The sequence below is a fragment of the Hipposideros armiger genome, unplaced genomic scaffold (genome assembly GCF_001890085.2).
Source record: "Hipposideros armiger isolate ML-2016 unplaced genomic scaffold, ASM189008v1 scaffold_483, whole genome shotgun sequence".
Lineage (NCBI taxonomy): Eukaryota > Metazoa > Chordata > Mammalia > Chiroptera > Hipposideridae > Hipposideros > Hipposideros armiger.
In genome coordinates, this window is record NW_017731833.1 from 270,630 (window position 1) to 294,149 (window position 23,520).

The 23,520-nt window shown below is 54.1% G+C and overlaps 1 protein-coding gene across 1 annotated transcript in view; it reads right to left on the reverse strand.

Annotated features, from left to right (window-relative positions):
• The window catches only part of ITPR1 (inositol 1,4,5-trisphosphate receptor type 1), a 304,897-nt gene that overhangs the window by 66,733 nt on the left and 214,644 nt on the right, over positions 1 to 23,520 (reverse strand). Inside the window, exons 42-43 of the mRNA XM_019667129.1 lie at positions 5,844 to 6,024; positions 4,132 to 4,385 (exon numbers count right to left, since the gene is read on the reverse strand). Coding sequence (XP_019522674.1) covers positions 4,132 to 4,385; positions 5,844 to 6,024 — 435 coding nt within the window. The remainder of the gene's footprint in view (positions 1 to 4,131; positions 4,386 to 5,843; positions 6,025 to 23,520) is intronic.

Below are 23,520 nucleotides of genomic sequence, written 5' to 3' on the forward strand. Positions count from 1 at the left end.
ACCATGCCCCTCTCTGCTCAGTGACGTCACAGCTCCGACCATGCCCCTCTGCTCAGTGACGTCACAGTTCCCACCATGCCCCTCTGCTCAGTGACGTCACAGCTCCGTTCCATTCTCTTGCCTCCAGGGCTTCAGCCATGCTGTGCCCTCTGTCGCGCTCTCCCTGTCTCCACCCTGATTAACTCTTCTTCCTTCAGGAAGCCCTCCCTGACTCCAGTGAGGTCAGGGCATGGCACACACCCCTCCTGGCCATCCTCACACGTCATCATGTGCTTATAGTCTGTCGGCTCGGCCCAGGACCATGCTGACAGCACAGGTGCCCGGCAGTTAGCGAAGCCTAGTGTGGACCAGGTGCGTCATAAAAGTGGCTGAAATCACCTGAATTAATCTGAATGGGTGGAGGAAAGGGGGCTTGGGACGTCACCCAGGCTGACACGGTTCAAACGCCATGAAGTCGGCTGCCATTCCTTGAAGCTTCTCCCCTTCCCACAGCTCTGCAGAACGTCTAGCCGGAAGCCCTCCTTCCCTAGCTCAGATCCACCTCCTCTTATGCACCACAAAACAGAGGCATGCCACTCGCTGGAGGCCCCCGGGGACCCCTTCTCTGCTGGGGGAATCGAGTTCCCCCACAGCACACCCCCCCGCCCCAGCCTTGTCGAGGCTACAGGGCTTCTGTCCTGTCTGTGGTCTTCCTTGGAGGGCCAGCGACCGTTGAGATGGGTGGGTTAAGGAAATGAAAGGCTTAAGTCTGTGCTTATACAGAGTTCAGGACCTGCATTTTTAACCCAGGTGAAAAGCAAAGCTGGCCTCTCGGGAAGGTTGAAAAGCACCTGCGAAATGGTTCTAGAACAGCCCTTCCCATCGAGTCTCTCACCACTCTGCACAGAGCTCGCTTCAGGCAGCACCGGCCCACTTGGCCAAGTCCAACTCGGTGGCTTTCTCTGTACTAAACATGTGCCAACTGGGAAGTTAAGGCTAGAAATATGACAAAATCTTGGGGCGACTTCAAAAGGCCGACTCCTTCCTTCTCGGAGCTTATCTGCATTTCTTCAACCAGGGAGCTGATCACTCTCTCCCCGTGAGAATTCTTCTCCTCTCTCGACCCACAAGGAGACCCTGACCCAGAGACACCCCATCTGTTCCAGAGTGCCGCCCATGGGGCAGCACTCAGCGCAGCGAGGCCTGCTGAAGACGGGGTTCCTGCTGACAGTTTCCTCAGCTCCTCAGCATGTCTGACTGAGTGGGCGTCTTTAGAGAGGGTTCTAACCGCGGTCCACAAACCACCCGCTGGCCCAGGTCACTGTGTTCCAGCTGGGCCCCGCAGAGCCCTGGAGGACCCCTGGATCACCCTCACCCCCCTCAGGCGAGGGAGGAAGGGACGCCCCAGGGCCCTGTATCTCCCCTGACAGCAGCCCTTCTCTCATCTGCTTTACTTGGTACATTTCTGCAGGAGATGTTCAAAGGTTTCCCTGGCCCAACATGAAAAAGTTTGAAACCACTGACTCGGGTCAGCGTTATGGTGCCTTCAAAGGTCAAACTGCTAAGTGTTTGAAAAGACATATTAAACTATGCTACGTACCATCCCCCCACCCCCACGCCACTGTTTTCCAGGGAGCAGGGTCTCAGACAATCGAGGTTTGGAAGGACCCATTAAAAGGTGCTTCTGCCCGTGGGGTTCTCAGGACACCGGGTCAAAGGCGAGTTTTGCAAAGTGATAGGTACATGGGTAAAACTAGGACAACTTTCCCACAAGAAATGGCGCGCTCGGGCACTGAAAGCTCTCCTATGTGGAAGGGGGGTGAAGTGGGGATGGAAGACAGAGCAGCTCCACGAAACCAGAACTGTGCTGGAGAACAGGTACCTCAGGACAGCCTGTGTGGCATTCATGGAGGGACTGTCCTCAAGCCAGTGTTCCTCGGCAGCTATCAGCTCCACTGAGACTCCCTTCTGGACCCAGCACCCTGGGTTGGTTCTCCTGCTCTGAACCCACCTAACCCCTACGATGATACCACTGTCACTTGTCACACTGCCCTGCGATCTCCAGTTTGCCTGAGTGGCTCCTGCCCTAGACCTGGAGCTCTGTGAGGGGAGGGTGAGGCGTCTGTCACCAGTGCCGGGCCATGGTATTCACGTGCACAGGTGGGAGCTCAGTGTACTGTCCCTTTGGAGCCAAGGTTGGTGAGACCAGGGCACTGCTCCAGAGGAACAGTACAGGGCACCAACCAATAAGCTCAGCCTAGGAATAGCCCAAGGAGCAGGGTGTTCCCCCCTCCCAACCCCCCAGCCCCCCCAAAATGCCACAGTCAAGCTGGTGGGACAGGCTGGCTTTCAGGATGTCCTCACACTCCCGTGGCCTGTCTCCTTATGACTAATGGTGCAGACAGGGAAGGTGGAAGGGACACAGTTGGCCTTTAGAGGGACACCAGCCAGTGAGACGGTAAACAAACCCTGGATCCTTGGGTCACGAGTGCTTTGCTCTCCCAGGTAAGCGGATCCAGGCCGAAGCGTTCCAAGTCTAAAGTCGGAAAGTTTGAGCAACAGGCAAGGAAAGAAAACTGACAGCCAAGGTCCCAACCCAGATGTCGACAGGGATCAAGCAGGAAATGTCAGCGGAGGCAGCAAGCGGGCACAGAGGGTAGAAAGAGCCGAGACCAGCGTGGCCAGCGGCGGGGTTTGGGAAATCCTTTTGCTTTTAAACGTAGGCTAGATTTGTTGGCAAGCGACCTCGGGTCTGGGTACTTTTCTGAAGCACAGACTTCTTAGACCAATTTGACTAAAAATGGAAACCAGCGTAGAAGGTATGAGTGCTGCAGGCTTCACCCAGTTCCCTCTCACTGTTCTGCTTACTGCTTAACGATACAATTTCTTACTCATCTCCTCCAGGCGTAGATTCTGCGGCAGGTTTTAAGTATGAGGGATTTACGGAGGCAGCACTGAGCGTTCTGGCCGGTCCATGTGTGAAAGGCCATCAAGTCACCTGGGGGCTTCAGTCAGCAACACAAACATTTACAGGCTGTGCGTCTGCCCTGCCACGTTTGGACCACGAATTATTTCCTTCTCACACCATTGTTATTCAAATAAACAAAACCACCCTGCCGACTTATTTTAGGAGGAAATAGTCTATCTCAAGAGGAGTTGCTCAGACTCCTTTTCTTGTCCATCCTCACCCCTTCTAGGCAGACGGGGCTTCTGCCCACGAGCCAGGCACCAGCAGGCACTGGCCAATGCCCGCTCTCCTCCACACGCCTGTGCCCTATCAGCAGAAAGAGCCGTAGCTCTGGAATCCTCTGTGCCCTTTCCTTAGTTGCCTTTGCTGGAGGTGGTGACGCTGTGCAAGGGAGAAGATGGCTGGCAGCACACTCTCTATCACCAGGCTGCCTGGCTTCAAGGCCCCGCTTTGTGCTCCCCACGATGTGCCCCAAACCTCGGTTCCTTCATCTATAAAATTAGTATAACAATACAGGCAACACTTAGCATCCAGGAGATTCTAAGTGCCCCTCGGCCACTGTTATTCGAACAACTACTACAAAGTGAATGAAAGATTTCTAGAATAATCAGTTAAAAAAATATTTTGGAGCACCTATTTGTGTAAAATTCTAGAAGGCTGCTTTATTCATTTACCCAACAGATATTTAATTAAAGCTTTCTAAAGACCAGATTTTGTAAGTCGAGTACATCATCCATCCATCCATCCACCCACCCACCCATCCACCCACCTATCCACCATCCACCCACCCATCCACCAATCCATCTGCCATCTGTCCATCCATTTACCCACCCATCCACCCATCCATCCATCCACTGTCTATCCATCCATCCATCCATCCATCCATCCATCCATCCATCCAAGTTCTACCTGTGCACCTATATGCCAAACAGCGGTGGGTCAGCAGACACACACAGGCACATGCACACACTTAAGTACATATGGAGCGGGCACCTGCACTAGTGACACATATGGTCCCTGTCCCTGTGGAGATAGTGGGGTGACAGGTGCAGAACCATGCCATTACCCAGGCATTGGGAACCACCCCGGGTCCTCAACTCAGGGACACTGGCTGCAGTGAGAGGAGGTGCAGTGTCAGAGCGAGCCATGGTGGCCGTGAGGGCTTGCCTCCGGCCGTCCCTCACCTGAAGGTCCCGGTTGTGGTTTTCGCACAGAAGCTGCAGGAAGCGGAGGATGGGCTGCATGATGGTGATGACGGCGCTCATCTCCAGGTCGTCCTTGGTCTTGTCTGCCGCGGCCTGGGTGCCCTCCCCGGACTGGTAGTGGTCGTCGGGGTCGGCCTCCCTCCTGAAGGTGCTGAAGGCTTTCCTGGTGGCAGCAGAGGCCTCTAGGAGCTGATCCCGGGCCTCTTCCGTGATCTGTGTCGAGGGCTCTTTGGCTGGAATGCAAACACGAGACCATCAGTGCTGGGAAATGTTCCCGAGGGCCATTCGCCACACCAAAGGTGATGTGTGGAAATGTAAGTTCGTGTGCCTCATAGTTGTCCATCCGATGGATGGACGACGGACAGTGGGACACCTCCCAGAAGTCACCATCTTCACTCAGTCCTCAGGCAGGACTGACACTGAGCCAGGCCCTGCCAGCTTGCTTGCGGCTCTGCCGCCTCATCTGAGCTTGCTCTGTGCTTTGGCAGAAAAGCCTTGGAATAGGCTCTGTCAACCCCACAAATCTACGGCCCTGGGCCTCAGCTTTCTCATGTGTAAATGAGAGTGCGCTGGCGAACTCTCCCCAGAAGGTTCCTGAGAGCGCCAATGTAATGGTAACCACAGCAGTAATGACTGCACTGAAGCAACAGCTCATTGGGCCTTTCAGGAGGTGCGAAGGCAACGTGAGGAAGCATGGGATGTATTATCTCGTCTAATCCTCAGGCAGCCGCTCAGGTACCGGACATCACGAGGAGCGCTAGGCCCTGCAGCCAGGCTGCCTGGGTTCAAATCTAGGCTCCAGTGCCCACTAGTTGCAAGTTCATTACTAGCTCTGTGCCTCAGTTTCCTCATCTGTAAAATGGAGACGACAATTTACAGGGTTAATTTATGTTCTAACTGAAGCAACACATGTAAAGGACTTTGAACAGTGCCTAGTTCCTAGGAAGTGCTTAGAAAACGTTAGCCGTTCTTTTTCTTCTTCTCCTCATTTTAGACCAGTGGTTATCAACAGGGGCAATTTTGCCCTCATTCCCACTCAGGGGACGATGTGCAATATCTGGAGGCACTTTTGGTTGTGGGTGGGGTGGGCTCCTGGCATCTTAAATAGCCTTCAGTGCACAGTTCAGCCTCTACAGCAACAAATTCTCCAGATGTCAGATGTGCTGTGGCCGAGACACCCAATCTAACCCTAAAAAACAAGGCTCAGTGGTTCACTAACCTGCTCAAGGCCACTTAACACTGGTGGGTTTACCCACTCCCAAAAATTACTTCTCTTCAACGGAGACGATGGGTAAAAAGCTTCGTAAACTGTCACATATTTTAGAAAATATGGGAGAATTAGCTGACAAAAGACGGACACCCAGTTCTAAAATGTGTGTCTTCCTCAACTTTAACGTTACATGGAAAATTACAAAAAAGGAATATTAATGAATTTCCTGCCAATAAAACCTACAGTTTGACCAAGGAGAATGTATATTAATTTATTAAACAAGAATCTCTAAAGCAGCAGGAATTCGGCTCAGGTTACGTCGGAAGAATTGCCCCATCATGAGATTGGCTTTCTTCTTCTGAAAGCCCCTGTCAGGATACAATTTGGGGTCTAGAAGTAACGAAAAATCTAAGAGAAAGCCAGAGGCTCCGCTAGGCGCCCAGACCAGCTGATGAAGAGCAGCTCGCCAGGGGGCATTTACCTTTTTTCCGGGACGGGGCATCCCTGTCTGTCTCGTCATCTTTCTTTTTATTTCCCAAGTCACTGGTGTTCACAGTCACTGTCGCCTTGATCTCCTGCTGGGCCACCTTCATTCGGTCGTAGAAGACCTTGAAGAATTTCTCCGACTTCTTATCTTCTGTCAACCGGCAGAAAAAGGAGTGCTGCCGAGGGAAACCCACAGCTTTTCAGCTCTGTAATGGACCAGTGACTGAATCCCACACCAAAACCTCAGGGAGACCAGAGCCCGCCATGAAGCCTCACAAATGGCCCAAGTTTGCACTTTAGTCAAACCCACTGGATGTACTGATGTTCCCTGGATTCTCTGGCCTGAGGTTTCCTCCAGGGCCTTTTGAGCAAACTGCCATGGGCTGTGTTTGCTGGAGCAGTCAATAGGCTAGGGAAGCACGCTGTGGGGTGGGGCAGATTTCAGCCAGCTAGGAGCAGCCCCTGCACGCACATAAAACAACTCCAGTAACAATGGAAATGAAACGTGCTTTTGGTGATTATCTAAGGGCCAGTCATTTGTTTAATGAAGTCTATGAACCCCACCTATGTGTTACCTGTCTCTAGGGTTCCCTACCAGGTTGGGATGACACAGCCGTGAGACTAAAATGTGTGAGTAAAAAGTGCCCTAGGAGCTACAAAGATGATTATATTATAGAAGCTCAGAGCTGGCAAGCTGGGCACTGGGCCAAAACCTTCATGGAAAAGGTGATTTTCAAGTCAGGACTTGAAGGACAGGTAAGGATGTTTAGGTGCAGAAGCTCAAAATGAGCAGGTAGCTCGCCTCGTGGACACACACTTGTTTTTGGACCCACTGCAAAGCAATGGTTTAATTGCTGATGTAAAAACACATGGTGTCTCAACTTCACTTAGGAGTGTTTGCTTTTCACCCCTTTGCAAACAGCACACTGTTGTGAATTATTTACATAAAAATACAATACGGTCATTTCCGGAGGAATAAAACAAAGCTCCAAACAATGTATTTGCTTCTCCCAGTTGGATCATTCTGCCAATTTCATATGCTTTCCCTCTCAGGAAAGATGGCACTTTCCTACACAAGGTGGCCCTCGGCTGCCAATCCCAGAAAACACGAAAATCTTAGCCGCCTTGCGAAGCCCTCGAATTCCTCCATCTCTCACCTCCACGGACACCAGACGTCTGGTCCAGCAGCACCCCGCCCCCGAAAGACACCAGTTTCCTTCTGCCAACGTGCAACTTCAGTCACTCTGACCCTCCTTCTAGCCACTGGCCCTTATGCCACCTTGACAAACGTCTGTCCCTTTGACCACAAAGCACTTGATGGTGCCCTCTCGTCCCCTCTGCGGTTCTTTACCTCTGGTTGTTTCTGATCACAGCACAGGGTCGCCTGCTACAAACCACGCTGCCTATTGTCTAGCTGCCGACCCTGGTGGATGTCCCGGAGAGGGCTGGGGGAAGGACACCTCCTAGGGAGTCAGGCGGGGAAGGACCTGAGGGCTCCCTGCTCCCTGTAGGCTTATGCAGTGGCCAGTGTGTGTGTTTATTTTGCATTATTTACACCAGTCCTCAGTCGGTCAAGGATCTGAAGCAGCTTTACAAACAGAATGTGGTCAGTAAAATATCAAAGCGGACAATAGGGTACAGGGAGCTGAGTAACTAGACAAGCAGAGCTGGACACGGCGGGCGGCTGGAGGAAGGGGCAGACGTCTTGGGACAGCCCTGGGCCTGGCTCTGGGGTTCCTGGCTGCCAAGCTGAACGAGAGGCGTGCTCCACTATGCCTCCTACCATCGGCAGCACAAACACCAGTGGGGCAAAGGGAGAAGAGGTTTCTTAACGGAGGGTGAGCTGGGCAGGTTTTCTAGTCCGGCCACCTGAGTCTCTCACCCACTGGCTCTGTGACCCTGGGCAAGTTACTCAGCCTCTCTGAACCTGTGTGGACGGGCTGCCACGGGGCACACAACGTGCTTAGCACAGGGCCCACTGAGTGTGCTAGTTCTGTTTTCCTACTGCCATCACATTAGTATCATGTGAAGACCCCAGAGTGAAGGCGCCCCCATGAGCAGCTAGGGTAGGGTAGCCAAGTGGTCAGAACCCTATCTCCAGAGTCACAAGGACCTGGCTTTCAGCTCCATCGCTCACTGGTTCAGGTCACCTTTGAAAGTGACAGCGTCTCCGAACCCCAATTTCCTCCTCTGCAAAACGGGAGGATGCTGGGTGGTCTGAGGCGCCAGGGGGCCGGCCCAGCACCACGCTCAGTGGCTGATGCTTCTGAACCCAGGGGCCCAGCACCCGGGGTAAACCCTTCCTCAGGGGCGCTACTGCACAGAGCCTGTGCAAGCGGTACTTGGCATCACTCCTTGGGAGGGTCGGGGACCCTAAAAGATATTGTGGGCACGCCCCGCGATGCCCACCCCACCTCGACGAGCGTAATCTCGCCAGCATGCCTGGGCGAGGGTGGACAGGAGGGGGCACAGCAGAGGGGACAGGTGTCCCGGCCGGGAACCTACCTGAAGATACTCGGGAAGGAAAGTCTGGGCTCAGGAAGAGGAGTGAGGTGCGTCGTACAGGGGAGACGTGGAAATGACAGCAGTGTGGGGGCCTAAGAGAGCCCCCCAGAGGCAGCATGGGCCATGGGGAGAAATGGGGGCTGAGGAGCAGGGCCGACAGCTAGGGGCTCCTGGAGGCCGTCACTGCCCTCTGTGCTGCCCGGCGTGGTCAGGACGGGGCGAGACTGGGGCCCTCACACAGCTCACAGGCCTGAGCATTCAGCTTCTTTCTGTCGTGATGTTTTGGGAGGGCTTAAAAGGGGGGGAGGGGAGCCCTCCTCAGGACTGTCCCCCAGAACAGGGGTGACCCTGCTCCCAGCCCTCAGCCTCGCCCCCTCCCCTAAACCAAGAGCCACAGTCAGAGATGCTGCTTTACTTTTTACTCCAAGGTTTTCACTCCACACACCTGGCAGGTTTGAGGTGACCCTTCAGAAGAAATCTGGCCTAGGTGACAGTAGTTGGAGCGAGAATCAGAACAGTGATTGCCTCTGGGGGGTGTGAGTGGGAAGCCACTGGAAGGGGAATCAGAAAACTCCCTGGGGCGAAGGAAATGTGTCGATGAGGGTGGGGTCACACAGGTGCGTGGACAGAATCATGCTCCCCCCCCCCATGTCCTGATCCCTGGAACCTGGGAATATGTTCCCTAACCTGGCGGAGGGGAATTAAAGCAGCTGACCTTAAAAAAAGGAGCTGATCCTGGATTATTCACAGGGACCAAGGTAACCACAAGGGTCCTTACAGGTGGAGACAGGGGCAGGGAGGAGGTGGAGTGACACAGTGTGACAAGGACACTACTCACTGCTGCTATATTCGAAGATGGGGGAAGGGGCCTCCAGACTGAGGAAGTCAAGGGCATGGCCTCTCCTGGGGCCGCCAGGAGGAACACAGACCCGCCCACACCTTCATTTCAGCCCCGTTAAGACTCAGGTCAAACGTGCCAGGTGAAAAAGGTGGTTGTTTTAAGCTGCTAAGTTTGGAGTCATTTGTTACAGCAGCCATAGAAAAACAGACACAACAGGAATAAACATTTGTCAAATTGGATCACACGGTGCCTGTTATTGTCTGGAAATTATATCACAATAAAAAGGGACAGAGGCAAAGACTCTCCTCTGTTTCCAGAAAGAGAGCTTCCTGAAGGGCCCGGACAAGGCGCCGCCTCCCTAGCAGAGGGACCTGGGGCTGCCGCCCTCACAGCCAACCTTTCTGCACCCTCCGCTTATCTCCAAATCACATTGATTCCCAGGCCCCACTCATATAAGCTGTCTCATCAGCGTCCTAGGAGATTGCCAAGACAGATACCATCATGCCTAAATCCAGCGCATACGGATGAGAGCTGGGTGAGGTGAGGCCGGTGACTTGTGGCACAGCCACCACCAGCCCGCCCCCCGCCCCGGGCTCTTTCTATGACCCCACCTTTTCAAGGGACGCACGGAAGACCGGCCCCAGTGGCAGACGGGGCATTCGAAGGAAAGAAAGCCTGGTTGGGGGCAGACACACGGCGCCAGTCCTGACATAAGTGGCAACACGTGTGCGCTTGGCACACCTGGAAGGAAGGTCAGGGGTCGGGACACGGGAGGAAGTGGCGGCGGGCAGTGGCCGTCTCCACGGCAGTTCTGGAGGCGGTGGTGGGAGGGGAGCACGCCATGGCGGTTGTAAGCCAAACTTAAAAACAAAACAAAACAAAACAAAACAAAACAAAACGAAACAAAACAAAACAGGGCCGGCCGAGTGGCGCGATGGTTAAGAACTGGCTTGGGACGCCAGAGGGCCCCGGTTCGGATCCCACATATGAGGGCCAGTGACACTGCCCTCTACAGCTAAGATGCTGAACAACAGCTCGACCTGGAGCTGGGCTGCAATGAGTCGCTGGCGACGGCGTAGGCTGCAGCCCCTGTGGCAGTGGGTTGCCATGGGCGGAAACCCCTGCTCCCCCCCAGGCCTCCATGTTCCCCACAACATCATCGGGAAACTAGTTTAGTCCAGCCCTTCGCAATGTACAGAGGGGCAAACTGAGGTCCATAAAGGCAAAGGGGTTTGCCGAGACCCCACAGAGCCCTCATCTCCTGACTGCCCACGCCAGTCCCTCTGACCACACTGGGTTGTGGATGGAACAACAGCCTCAGTTTACATTCTTTCCCTTGGATCATTGTCAAGTGGACACCGTTTGCCCCCCTCTGGCTTCTTGAGCTGGACAAGGACTAAGGAACCGAGGTCTTAGGTTAAAACAATAAGGAAACCACCCTTTCAGATCTGCCTTGAAAATAACCAAATATTATTGCTCAAGGAGCCAGGCAGCCACCCACTCTGCCCACCCAAGTCTTCGCAAAGAAACAGAGTATGGTTTGTGAGAAGCCTGTCAGCTTCTGAAACAAGAGGCATTGGAGTTAGGGCTGGCTGTGGCAGCCACTGTACAGACAACAGGCAGCCAGCGGGCAGGCGGGGGTGAGCAGGCAAGGGGTCCGGGGCACCCAGGCTACCCCCCGCCCCCCATGCGCTGCACACACACCAGGGAAGGTAGTGATGAGCCCCGTATCAAAGAGCCATCTCCTCAGGGCTCAGAGACTTGGGGGCGTGGAAGATGGGCTTTGCACCCGGAACGCAGAGCCAGCCCACGGGCACCTGCAGTGACAAGAGGCCATTCTGACCCAAGGAGCCCTCTGTGGGCGTCCTGGCTAAAGGAGAGGCGATGGCAGGAAGCTGAGGTGGATGAGCTCCAGGGTGGAGCCTGGCGGGCGTGTCCACGGCACAGCCAAGGCAGCTTCAAGACCTTTCCACCCTCTGGGAGCCGATGCTCTGGGCTTTCCCGCCTCACTGCTTCGGATGACACGACCCTGAACCGCACAGCCTGGGGCATTCAGTCTGGGCGCTCCCTGACTGCTGCACCATGAATTCAGTTCTCAGGCTACGCCCAGGAATGTGAAAAATGTGAGCGCTGCACAGGGAGCCAGCGCCGGAGCTCCAGGGGCTGACGGAGACTTCCCGGGAGCCTGGCTTGTGTCCTCACTCTTGGCCTGGGGCACACGGCGACCGAGGCCTGGGCCCTGGGAGTCTCGGAGACCAGAGAATAGGTGCTCTGCAGGTGGTAGGGGGATGGCAGTGCCTACCAAGGCGTGGGGTCTGCCTCGTGGGCTCTCTTCCCACACCTGCGGTTAACCGAGAGTACGCCACTTCCTGGGGACCCTCGCCCTGTAAATTACATGACAGTGCAGGGTAACTGAACACTTGTATTTGCCAGGCACTGCCTATGTGCTTCATACACATGATCTCATATAATCCTGCCACCACCCCGGGAACTAGGTACTCTGAGCAGCCCCATCTTACAGACGAGGAAACTGAGGCTCCCAGAGGGAAACACCTTGCAGGTTGTTCTGCGAGGAAGTGGTGATGGTGCCTCAGGGCTCCAGCCCCACCTGTCTGACGCCTCAGCCCATGCTCCCAGCCACTCTGCTCTGTCACACACCTGTCACCTGAGCAAGGGTTTATCAGACTCTAAGTCCCCCTGGCTTCTTTGAATCCCCCTCCACAGTAATGGGTGGCAGTGGTGGGTATGCGGGTGAATGCCTCAACCTCCTGCTGGATGCACTTGTCAATATGGGCTTCCCAGCAAGCCCTTTCTGCTCGTTGAAGACCTGCCAGGGCTGGGGTTATGTATTGCTAACTAAGCCATTGCCACACAGGGACCGCTGTGGGTCTTCAGTGCTTTCCTTAGAAACCGGTGACAACAATCAAAACCCAAAGGTCATGAACCATGACCTCACCAAGCGATCCAGCGCACGTGGTCAGGCACAGGAGCCTGGACGGCCGGAAGTCTGGACGCCTAACTTTTCGCCTTGGCGCCTCACTAGCCAGCCTCACGACCTCGGGCCATTTAGTTAACTGCATGTGTGCCCTGGGCTCCTTATCTGAGAAACGAGACTCTTACCCACCTGCCATGTCTGCCTCACATGGGAGCTGGGGGCCCATCAAGGTTGCAGTTAGGAAACGCTGTGCGAAATTGCTGTGATTACATGGGACACTATCCAAAGGCAGGCTGTTGTCATCTCTCAATATCCCTTTCAAAGGACAGGCATAGACTGGACAGGTGGATTAGCTCATTGCTGGGTGTTGCTGATGACCAAAGTTTAGTGTCCAAAAGCAGCCGACGATAAACAATTCCAGCTGGTACTGGTGGGTAGAGATGGCCTCTGAAGTCACCACAAAAACACACCGGAGGGCAATCCCCAATAACTATCATAATGAAGGAAGTTAAAAAAAAAAATCCAGCTGGAATTCCAGCAGTTACAGAGGCCATTCAGGTTGCCTCAGACACAGAGATCAACAATTGTGCCTCTGCTTCTCAAAGGTTAATAGGTCCAGAGGCAGGATATGGGCTTTCTGTCACACCCTCCTGGACAGTCCCAAATCTTGCAACATGAACTGTTTTCCCAATATTTTTAACCATTCTTGACTTCAGGAAAAGTATGATGTATGAAACGAGTCTAATAACGAATAAACGGTCATCGGGAATCACACACTCCCCTGGTATAAATTATCCTTCACTCCAAGAAGGAAATTTTTTGGTTTGATGGGTTTTAATCAGTAAACATCTGGAACTCTCAGCCCACCAGCTACTCTGAGGACATTTCCAGCTTTAACGGGTTCAGCAATAATATAACCTTCAAAGTGGGAAAGAAGGAAGCGAGGAAGTGAAGTAAGTCTGGGCTGGAGAGGCATCCACATGTCAGCCTCACTTTCCTGAGAAAGTCCTCCCTGGAGAGCCACCACTCGAGGACGTGGACATGAACCCTGCTGTGACCCCTCTGCCAGGTCAGGGCTGGACGGAGAGTCTCTCTGGCTCATCAGGGATCCCTAGTGCCTGAGAGAAGGGTGGAGGATGGGAGACCCTCTCTGGAATTAATCTGGACCCTGGGCTCCAGGGAAGGTCAAGGTCAAAGCAGTGCATCTTTACGATGCTGTTCAAGGTGAATTAATTCCATTTTCCGCAAGCAGCAAAATCCAACCTGTCACATGAACCACTCTCCTCCTGAGACGGGAAGCTTAACACCCCTCCTTCCTGTCTCCCAGTGCCCACGGACGAGCACTGGCGCAGAAAGTCTACCCGAGGTGGCAAGCAGCCTGGTTTGCCTGATGCGGCTCACAACACTCACCATTTCTCACCGCCCTCCACAACATCTCAACCAATGAACTCTGCTTCCTAAAACACAATTCTTTTCAAGGCGTCATCTTCCAAAGCCCCTGTATGTGAGGGTTAACTGTCGGCCATCACATGCCCAGCAATGCTTAACAGTAAAATCCAACAGATTTCAGGGAGGCAGGTCAGGCGTCACCCCAGAGAACCCTGGGCCTCTGACCCAGGGGCAGATGTTAAGGAGACTCCAAAGTCTCTCTGGGCTTGATTCTCAAACCTGCATACAGGTGCCAGAGGCCTGCATCTTGTGAGGGTCACTGGCAGCGGTCTGTCTCTTCCAGCCAAAGACAGGAAGAGGAAAACCACCTTCAGAGAAGAACACAGGTGATCGGCGAGGTGTGGAACAGATGCCAACCGGCATTTGCTTCAGGGGCAGAGGACTGGTCCGGGGACTTCCCTGGGAATCTTGCTCAAGTGCAAGGAGGCATCTCGGTTGCTCCTGAGCATGAGGTGTACAGGAAAGGAGGGCAGGACACAGCAGGCAGGACTTCGGGGGGACGCAGTAAGGACTTTGCTGAAGCGCTCGGGGAGGTTTTGGACTCTCAGCCTGCAGACATCTGCTCAACAAGAGATGATGAAATGCATGCTCATGCGCATGTGCAGCTGCATGAGACGCACGCCAGCCTCCAAGGGCCGATTCTATGATTCAACGAAACGTATCTCCCGGTGGTTCAGGTGACTCTCTCAGGTCCCATGTCACCTCGCCCACAGACGTGCCATGGCATCTGTGACAGGGAGGCCACAGAGACCTTCTCCGTAAGCTCCAGCCTGTATTATGAGACCTGAACACGAAGGAAGCAGGAGGTGCAGGGAGAGTGACCATCAGTGCCCCAGGGGGCAGAGCCCTCAGGCACGGGAGGTGGATCCCCTGCCGAGGGCCTGGCAGGGCCTCGGCTGTGCCTTCCCCCTTCATCAGGGCCTTCCAGAAAGAGGGCTGACACAGGAAGTGAAAGGCTAGGAATTCTGATCATTGGTCTTATTTCTGTCCTGTCTGCCTGAGGGTCAATTAACTGACGCTGACTGACTTTTCCTGCCCTCAAAGCTCCATGGTTCCCCAGGGCATCCAACTCGAGCTTTATGTTGATATCTAGACTGTTCCTCTGCACACCCAGATTCTGTGTTTGTGCAGAGTGACAGGGGCTCAGAGACAGGACTCTCCACCCTCCGTCCTTCGCAAGGTGGGGAAAGACGGACGGCGTGACGGCGGAACCGAGCGGGTTTGACTACGAGTAGGTCACTATTCAACTTGTGGCCTCAGCTTCCTCGCCTGGAATGGGGATGGAGTACAACACACACCACTCGAGAGGCCTGCAGGATGGCGGTGACACAGGCACAAGGCCTGGAACCTGGTCGGTATTTTATACCTGCCACTTTCCCTTCCCTGCTCTCAACAAGCCAAACTGTGACAAATCCACTCGACCATAAAATCCAAAGCAGCATAAACACACCCTGGCCGCCGGGGGCAAGGACACTGGCTGACAAAGAGCAAAACACGAACCAAAGCCAAGTCCTTCCTGATGGGGCCCGCAGCCACCCTCCGTCCTCCGCGCCATCCAACCAACAACCAGGTTGCAGCCCGGCTGGCCCCCAAAGGACGCGCCCCCAGACTTCCATTTCTCCCAGCCCTGCAGGCCCATCTCCCTGGGTCTGGCCCGTCGGGTGGCTTCCATCTGGCACAGAGAACATCCTGGGGGCCTGACAGGAAGACGTGCAGATGGCCAAGTGGATGGATGGCGGGGTGGAATTACACAGCACTCATCTGTGTAAGTGCTGTGCAGTGTATTATGGCCTTGGCATCCGCCACGGTACCCAGGCAGGTTATGGCCCGAGCCAAGCTGGTGCCCTTTAGAAGCACTGACTCGGGGTTGGCAGGGTCCGTGGAGATCACCTAATCCAGTCTCCCACCTGGTGACAAGCGTCTTACCTGGGTCCAGCGGTCATTTCATGGCCCCCGCCCCCACTCTCAGTGGCTATGCTCTGATCACTGTCCAGCTCCTGCAACGTGCCATGCCCGTGCCAGCCCTTCCGCCTGAACACCCCCCGCACAGCTGGGCCTCTTCTCCTTTGCTGGGTCTCAGCCTTAACGGCACCTCCCTTAAGAAGCCTCCCCTGACCTCCCTAAGAGGGTTCCTTCCGACACTCCGCAGCCCCCCTCAAGCTTCTCGCAATGTGTTTGTGTAATTATTAACTGGTTTAGGACCCCTCTCCCCCACTGGACTGTAGGCTCCTAGATGGCTGGGCCCATTTGGATCGCATCCTTGACTGTATCATGGCCAATTCATCCGGAGCCTGGCACCCAGTAGGTGCTCAAAAAATATTTGCTATTGGGATAAATGCACAATAGTCCTGAAGGAATTCCAGAGAACTCGAACCAAGTCGAGCTTTGCATCTACCGCAGCTGAAGTTTCACTCAATAACCAAAGGGCCCTGTGTGTGAAAGCCAGGTCTGCCAAATGGCGAGGCGCAGCTGCCACACACCCGCGAGGGTGGCAGGCATGGCCTTCTCCCCTCTCACAGGCTTATCAGGTTTGTGCGCCTGTGATGGCGCAGGCCCACTGGAGCTCCTTAATCCGTCTAGTTACCTGCTGCTGACCCTCTGGCCTCGCTGATATTTGCATTATTAACTACGGAGCAGGGAGGACAACCATCTCTGACCAGGCTCCCTCCCTTGACCTGGTGGTTCCAAGCTCTGGCTGACAGTCTGTGGGCTGGTATTGCAAGGAGGCTCATAAAACGCAATTCTCAAACACTGTGTGGTGACTGCAACTGAAACGCATCCTCCTCCAACAGCAACATAAACTTTTTCTAAAGTCCTGAATTCAAAGGGGGAAAAAGTGGCTTGAAGACGTCAGATGGTTTGCAGGACTATCCCCTTCAGCGTCTGGGACATCTTGATGAAAAGTGTAAAACCCAGACATAGGAAACGGGTAGAAACATCAAGAGAGCCCCTGATGCTTTCAAAAAGGAACTCAGAGGACCTCAGGAAACGTAAGTGGGCACAGGTTTCTGTGTGAGGAGGAGGGGCCACGGCAGAGGTGCCAAAGCCAGCTGTGAGTCAGTTAGGTTCTCAGGGGCTGGGGCGTCCGCCCTGGGTACGAGGTGCTTTTAATGCCCCCACAGTCAGACCCAGGCTGCTGGAAGTTTCTAATGAGAACACAGTCTCAACCATGAAGTTAAGCCACTGGAAGAGTTCCAAAGGGAAAGTCCCTCCAGCTACTCAGAGGGAAAAAAAAATTACCTTCTTGGTCTGGAATCTGGGGATATTTTATGCAGATGCCCCACCAAAAGCTGGCAGGGGAAGTCAGCTCCCTCTGATTATTCAAACAGGCTACTGCTATTAAGAATTGCACAACTCTTGGGGTGGGTTTGGGGACTTTTTTTTTTTAAAGCCTGTCCTCCAGGGGACTGCTTTTGCTTTTCTAAGAAACTTTCATTATACCCTCCCTACTCACGTCTGTGAGGGTGGGAAAGTGGCTGACACCACCAGGCCAGCTCGCAGGGCTCTGCGGCCGCCCGCACAGCAGCCAGGGAGCAGGTGGGCCCTCCCGGGGTTGCCACCCCACCCACCACCCACCGCCTGGTTCTCAGAACGGGGTTTGCTGCCCAGCTGAGAACTGGATGGGGCAGCCATTTTGGTGGGGTTTTTTTTTTAACCCAAGCTGAGTAATGTCAACCTTCAGGTGACAGAAGTGGCCTAAGCCCCAGGAATCCTGACTGTGGGACAAACACATTCTCGTTTTCATGTGCGTCTAGTTCCTCATGTGCTCCATGAGATAGGAACCATCACCTGGCCGGGCACAAGCGCCAAGGAGGACGTGTGGGGACACAGACAGAGCTTCCCCTCGGGGCACGGCCACGGTGTGCCCTTTGGCCACGAGATCCATATGGTTTGGGGTGACCCAGTGGTGAAAAGTCAGCTTCTACCGGCAGAGGTTAAAGGCCCCTAGGACAGGGTCCTAGAACAGAGGCACTGGAGGTAAAAAAAAAAACCAAAAAAAAAAAACCATGGGGAAAGGGGAGGGTGGGGAAAAATCCACCTTAGCCCAAACTCTTTGAATGACCTGAAGCCACACAATGGATGCTCTCAGTGGGGAAGGAGAAATGCCCTGTTTCCGGTGACAGGTCCAAGAACCTTGAGTAGGTGTAAGAAACAAGGATGCTTATGGATTAAAAAAAAAAAAAAAAAAGAAAGAAGGGGGAAGCAAGGAGTCAGGGAAGGGGGAGTAAGCTCTGCGCGCGGCTCCATGGTGACGAGTCGTCCACCTACCCGGCCGCCCACCCGCAGCCAGCGCTTGCTGACGCACTTGCGAACAAGCTGGTTCCTACCCGCTCAGGAAGGGGAGCAAACCCAGAGAGCTCATTAAATCCCTGCTCAGCGGCTCTTGTCTGCCTGCAGATAGTGAGCAAGGAGGATATAAATAGAAGTTATATAACATCTCTTTGTTGATTCCTGTGCTTACCAAAAAAATGCAGCATGACCTTGTTTTTATCTCTGGCGGGCTGGTGGAGGGCTTTAATCTGGTTGGGGATCTTCTTCAAGTTTAAACAGCAGGGTATCAATTTCTAAGTGAAGGGTACTCAGGGCATTCGCCCAAGTTCGTAACCCTTGGGGTCAAGCCCTCCTTAGGTATAAAAAAAATGTATCTACTCTCTCGCTATAAAACAGAATCTTAAGGAGTCTTGTGGCTTCCTCTAAGACGTTGCGGGATGAGGCCAGGAAGAACATGAACCCCCAAACCAAGAACCATTAATAAAACGGCTTCTTGGGTTTTCTAAAGGAGGTCGCAGCACTTAACACAGATACACTTAAAGCCAACGGATGGGTTCTAACTACCTCCCGGCATAACCGGCTGTCCTTTTCCTTCTTAACAAGCAAGGCAGTGAGTCCGTAGGTTGCAAAGGCTGCCTCCTCTGAGACACCAAGACCTAAGGAAGCAGCGCAGAGGGACGGACGGACACACACACACACACACACACACACACACACACACACACGCTGGCGCCCTGGCATCCAGCCCACCCTTGGGAGACCCCATGCCAGCCGGGGCTTCTGAACAGAACCTGGCTTTGGTGTTTTCGCCAGAAGGTCGCTTCAAAGGGGTGTGAGCTTATGGGGTTTGCTGCTGAACCCCACTGCTCTGCCATCTTGTCTAACCTGTTGATGCCACAAAACTCTGAGAAACTGTTACCATGGAAACTTTCCCTCTCAAGCATCTTTCAAGAAATGTTACAGGTGCTGGAGAATTCAATGCCGTTGGTCTCAGTAAGGTTTTTTATTTGTTTTGTTTTGTTTTGCATCTCAGAACGTGTGGCTTCAACTGAGAGAACTTTCAAACCTATGATACAAGGGTTTCCAACGCAAACATCTTCTGGGGACAGGGGTTAAACCCACGGGACATGGCGGGGGGGTAGGGGGGTGGGGAGTTGTGCTAGGATGGCCTGAGTGTACCTGCAGGCCCCACTCAGTGTTCCAATTCTATCCACAGTGGTTTGAATACATCGTAGCAGCTGAACCAAAGACCCTGCCGGGGTCTGGAATAGCTCAGAGGGTGACCCCAGCAAGAGATGCTATGGCCGTCATTCCCACTGCGGGACTTCCTTTCTCATCAGAACGGGTGGGTGGTCAGCAGCACAATAACGCATCAATCCAGGCAGGACAAGGGCCCACGTCTGCTGCTGACCCCAGCCCCAGGCCAGTCACTGAACCCACCGGCCATCTGTCATGAAACCCCAGGAGCCCGTGCCCTCCCCTCTTCTAAATTCCTGCGAGGAAAACCAGCTCTACCTTCTACAGTCTGAAGAGTGCAGATCCGGTAGGAGCCAATCCACCGCCCGAAGCGGCCGTGTTGCCAGGTAACGAATGTGGAAATCTACTCAGAAAACTGTCTGTGACAATATACAACCTCCGGTCTGCAGCTGATAACCGAGGGAGTGTCAAAACACCATGTTCTCTTAACACCCAGGCTTTGGGTGTGAAAATAAAATTAAACAGGATACTTCCTCTTGTAAATACAAGGCAGGCATACAGCGCACACACGCACCCACTAATTGGAGATAGTAGAGGGGTTTGCAACAGCCATCTGCAACGCACCCTAGTGCTCACTACCCTGCCCCCACCCCCACCCCCCAACATGAGCTCCAGAAAACTCAGAGAAGCGCAACAGGGCAGGAGCCTTTCTTATTCAGGGACAAGTTCACTGCCGACCAGAGAAAGCTACTCACAGGAGGGCCGTCAGCGGAAGCTAAAGGAAAACTCACACATTATATAAACAACTTGCTTCCATTGCGTAGCTTGTACGTCTACTTGCAACATTCACTGGATCACCAAGCAGTGGCCACTTACTTCTCAGATCAAGTAATCAGCTCTTCGTACCCCCACCCAGCAACAAGACAGACCCTGTCCCCTCAGCATGCCCAGTGCCGGGGGGGGGTGGCACTGACCAGCCCCGACACTGCCCACACATAAAGGCTATCCAGCATGGTAGAAAGTCGGGAGGTTCTTGAGACAGACAGACCTGGGTTCAAATCTCAGCTGTGCTAACTGGGTGTCTGTGGCTAAGACCCCTGGCTCTTCTGAGACTTGGCTCCCTCATCTGTAACTGGGGCTATTCCCCCCTAGCCCAGATAAAAGACATCAGAGCACCCAGCACCGGGCCTGCCCTAGAAAAAGGCACGTTATCAAGGCAAGAAGTCCCCTCCTTTTCCTTCTCCAAACAGGACTATTCAACCAAAGGCTCGGATGTGCGGAGAACCCAGTGCACTGAGCTTTGTGTTAAAGAATCCAGTGAGCTGAGCCCCAGTAAGCCTCACATCATGCCAAGGGCACACACCCCTTTAGATGTAAGCAAGAGATAAAATCATTAGTCTACACGTGAGAGCCCTAATTCAGCGAGCTGCCCTTCGCCCACAGAGAAGTTGTCCAAGCGAGTTTCCGTGTCCCTGCTTTCCACAGGCCTGGAAGTGAAACAGCACGTATTGCACGTATCATTTTTATTTGGTAAATGAGACACTCAGCCTCAAAGGAGAAGTCTTTCACGGCTTCCTGCTCTGTCATTCACAGGCCGATCCTATAACCAAAGCAAAGACCAGCCCCACAAGCTGTGTTGGGAGGTTTCCGGAAGGCTGAGCGCCCTCCACGAGGAGCCGCTAACAAAAAGAATCACCAAGAACAAAGCCACGAATTCTAATCTGCCCAACAAACAGAAGCAAGGTCCTGCGGGGGTCGGTGGCCTGTTTCCTCAGTCCCCGGGGAGGGGCTGTGGGCCACGTCTGTGCCAGAGAAGCTGGTGGAGGCTTCTCATACGGGGAGGCGGCTGTGGAGGGGCTACAACTCAGGAAACCAGCGCGGATGCAACGACGCGCTAGCTCTGTGACCCTGAGAAGTAACCTGACCTCCCGAACCCCCTATTTCCCTCTCAGCAAAAAGGGGTCCTGGCAGTACCTGCCCACGCCATAATATCACCACAAAGACTACGCGAGACCAAGCGGAGAGAGTGCTGAGGCCAGCTCCTGGCTCACGGGCTCACAGGTTCTGGTCTTCATTGCGCTCAGTTCTGTCCATGTGATCGTTAAGGAGAACGGATGGACGAGGGAACAGACCCATCGCGCATCCGGGACAGTTCTCCACATAGACAGCAGGTGTTTCCCCGGGGCTTACACAAACTTAACCCCTTCCCACACGTAAAGAAGGTGTCCCTGGTAAACCGTAACAACCATTGACAACACGTTTTCACATCGTCAAGTTTGTGTTCAGAAAAGGGTAAGAAGGCTCAAGGAACAGGGTCGCCACAGAGGGTCAGGACTTCGGTTCAGCCGGCGGACACTTATCGAGCATCCCATGGTCCAGGTGCTGGGGAGGAAGAGAGTCCTGACCCCGGGAGGAAGCACGCTGGCGTGGAAAGGAAGACTTGCCACCGAAAGGCACCGTGAGCAAGTGCTGTGTGTCATGCACCGTGCTGACAGGGGTTTTTTCCATATACTATCGCCTTCAGTTCCCAGAATAACCCCCCAGAGCAGGACTCTCTACGTGGTTTCATTACGTACAGGTTGAGTTCCCTTCCTCGAACACATGTGGCGACTTTTCTAGGAACTCGGGGTGAACACAGACTTGGTCTCTGTCCCCTTGGATCTGACAATGACCCTCCATTTAAAGTGTGGTGGCTGCTACAGAGCCAGAGACCAGCCCCGCCACCCCGGGGACCAAGAGGAAGTTTCCAGAGTGGGAAGCATTTCAAACCGCGCCTGGGGAGCACGCCTGGCAAAAGAAAGGAGGGCTCGTGCCACACGGAGCAGGGGCGTCTGCGTATATGACTGGCAAACGAGCGGGTGCAGCTGCGGACACTGAGCGTGGGGGTGAGAGTGTGGGAGCTCAGGCGGGGCCAGGTCACACAGGGCACCAGGGGATGGCGTCAGGGCGGCAATGGAGTCTGTCCTCTGTAGGAGGCTGTCAGGACAGGGACTGAGGTGGTCAGGCTTCCGGCTAGGGGACGCGGCTGACGGCGAGCGGTGCGGAAGAGAAATGCCCAGAGGCGGGGCTGGGAGGAGGAGCGGGGGGAGGCCATTTCCGCCATCCAGGTGGAAGGCACCGTCTCAGAACTCCGACGACCCCACGTGGGCAGGTGCTGCCAGTCCCAGCTCCTCCTCACCCGCCCGGCCACTTTGGGCGTGTCACGTAACCTCCAGGGGCCAACTGTCTGGCTCCCTGTAAATCCTCACTGAATGCCGACTACAGATGTCCTGGCGGATAGAGTGGGCACAGAATGAGTTCCTGAGGAAAAGCAGGAGAGGCTGACGGCATCACGGTTTCTAGCTTGGGGACCCGGAGGGGTGGCGGCGGCAAATCCAGTGATCCAGAGGCGGAATCCAACAGGGCAGGTGCGGTGGGGGAGGGGAGCTGACACGGGGGGACACACGGGAATTTGCACCGAAGTCTGGAACCTGCAGAGGGGTGGAGCCTTTGGGAGCTGTTAATGTAAATGGCAGCGGGATGTGACATGAGTGGATGAATCACCCAGGGAGTTTGGAGGAAAAGATGACAAACAGGTGGGGACCAGGCTTCAACATTTCAGGTATTTTAGGTAAGTGTAGACGCTGCGTTTCAGGAGGCCCTTCGTCTGCCACTAGGAAAACCTCTGCAGGAGGCCATACAGAAGTGAGTCACTTAAAACGCGCCCTGGGCAGGGCAGTCAGAGGCCTGACAGACGAAACTCTGCCATCTCAGGGATCCGGACTCTCGAGCCGCACATACTAATCTGTGTTGATCGGTGGTAAACAGGATGATGGGATACCCAGGAGAGGCAGTGAAGGAAAGGGGAGATAACTCCCCAAATGGAAAGAAAAAGCAGAGCCCTTTTTTCCCCTGAATTTCCCTTATATCTCGTGGCGCAGGGTATTAGTCACCTGCTGAATATTTACCTAGAACCTATCATCACTGCACCAGGGGTTGAAGAGCACAGGCGGACGGGAAAGCCATGGTTCTCTTCCTTAAGCAGGTTAATATCTAGATTTCAAAGATTTGGAGAACTCAGGGACGGGCGAAGGTTTTCTGCAAAGGGCCAAATGGCAACTATTTTAGGCTTTGTGGGCTACTCGGTCTCGGCTACAGCCAGTACACTGCTCTTGTAGCGTGAGAGCAGCCACGATGCTAAAGGAATCAGCGTGGCTGTGTTCCAATAAAACTTTATTTACAAGAGCAGTCCGGCCAGCTGGAGTTGAAATGCCAGCCACAGTGTGCCAGCCCCTGGACTCGCGTCACACGCAGCAGAGAAGACTGCTGTCACCCGAAAGGTCCTAAGAGGCGGTCCATTCCCAGAAGTCATTACGGGAAGCTGGGAAGACACAGGCCTGCTAGGCCTGCAGGAAGAGAAAGGAGGGAATCGTGCCCTGTGGCTGTCACAGGACACACGGAGCTTCAGTCCTCCGCTCTCCCAGCTGAGCTATC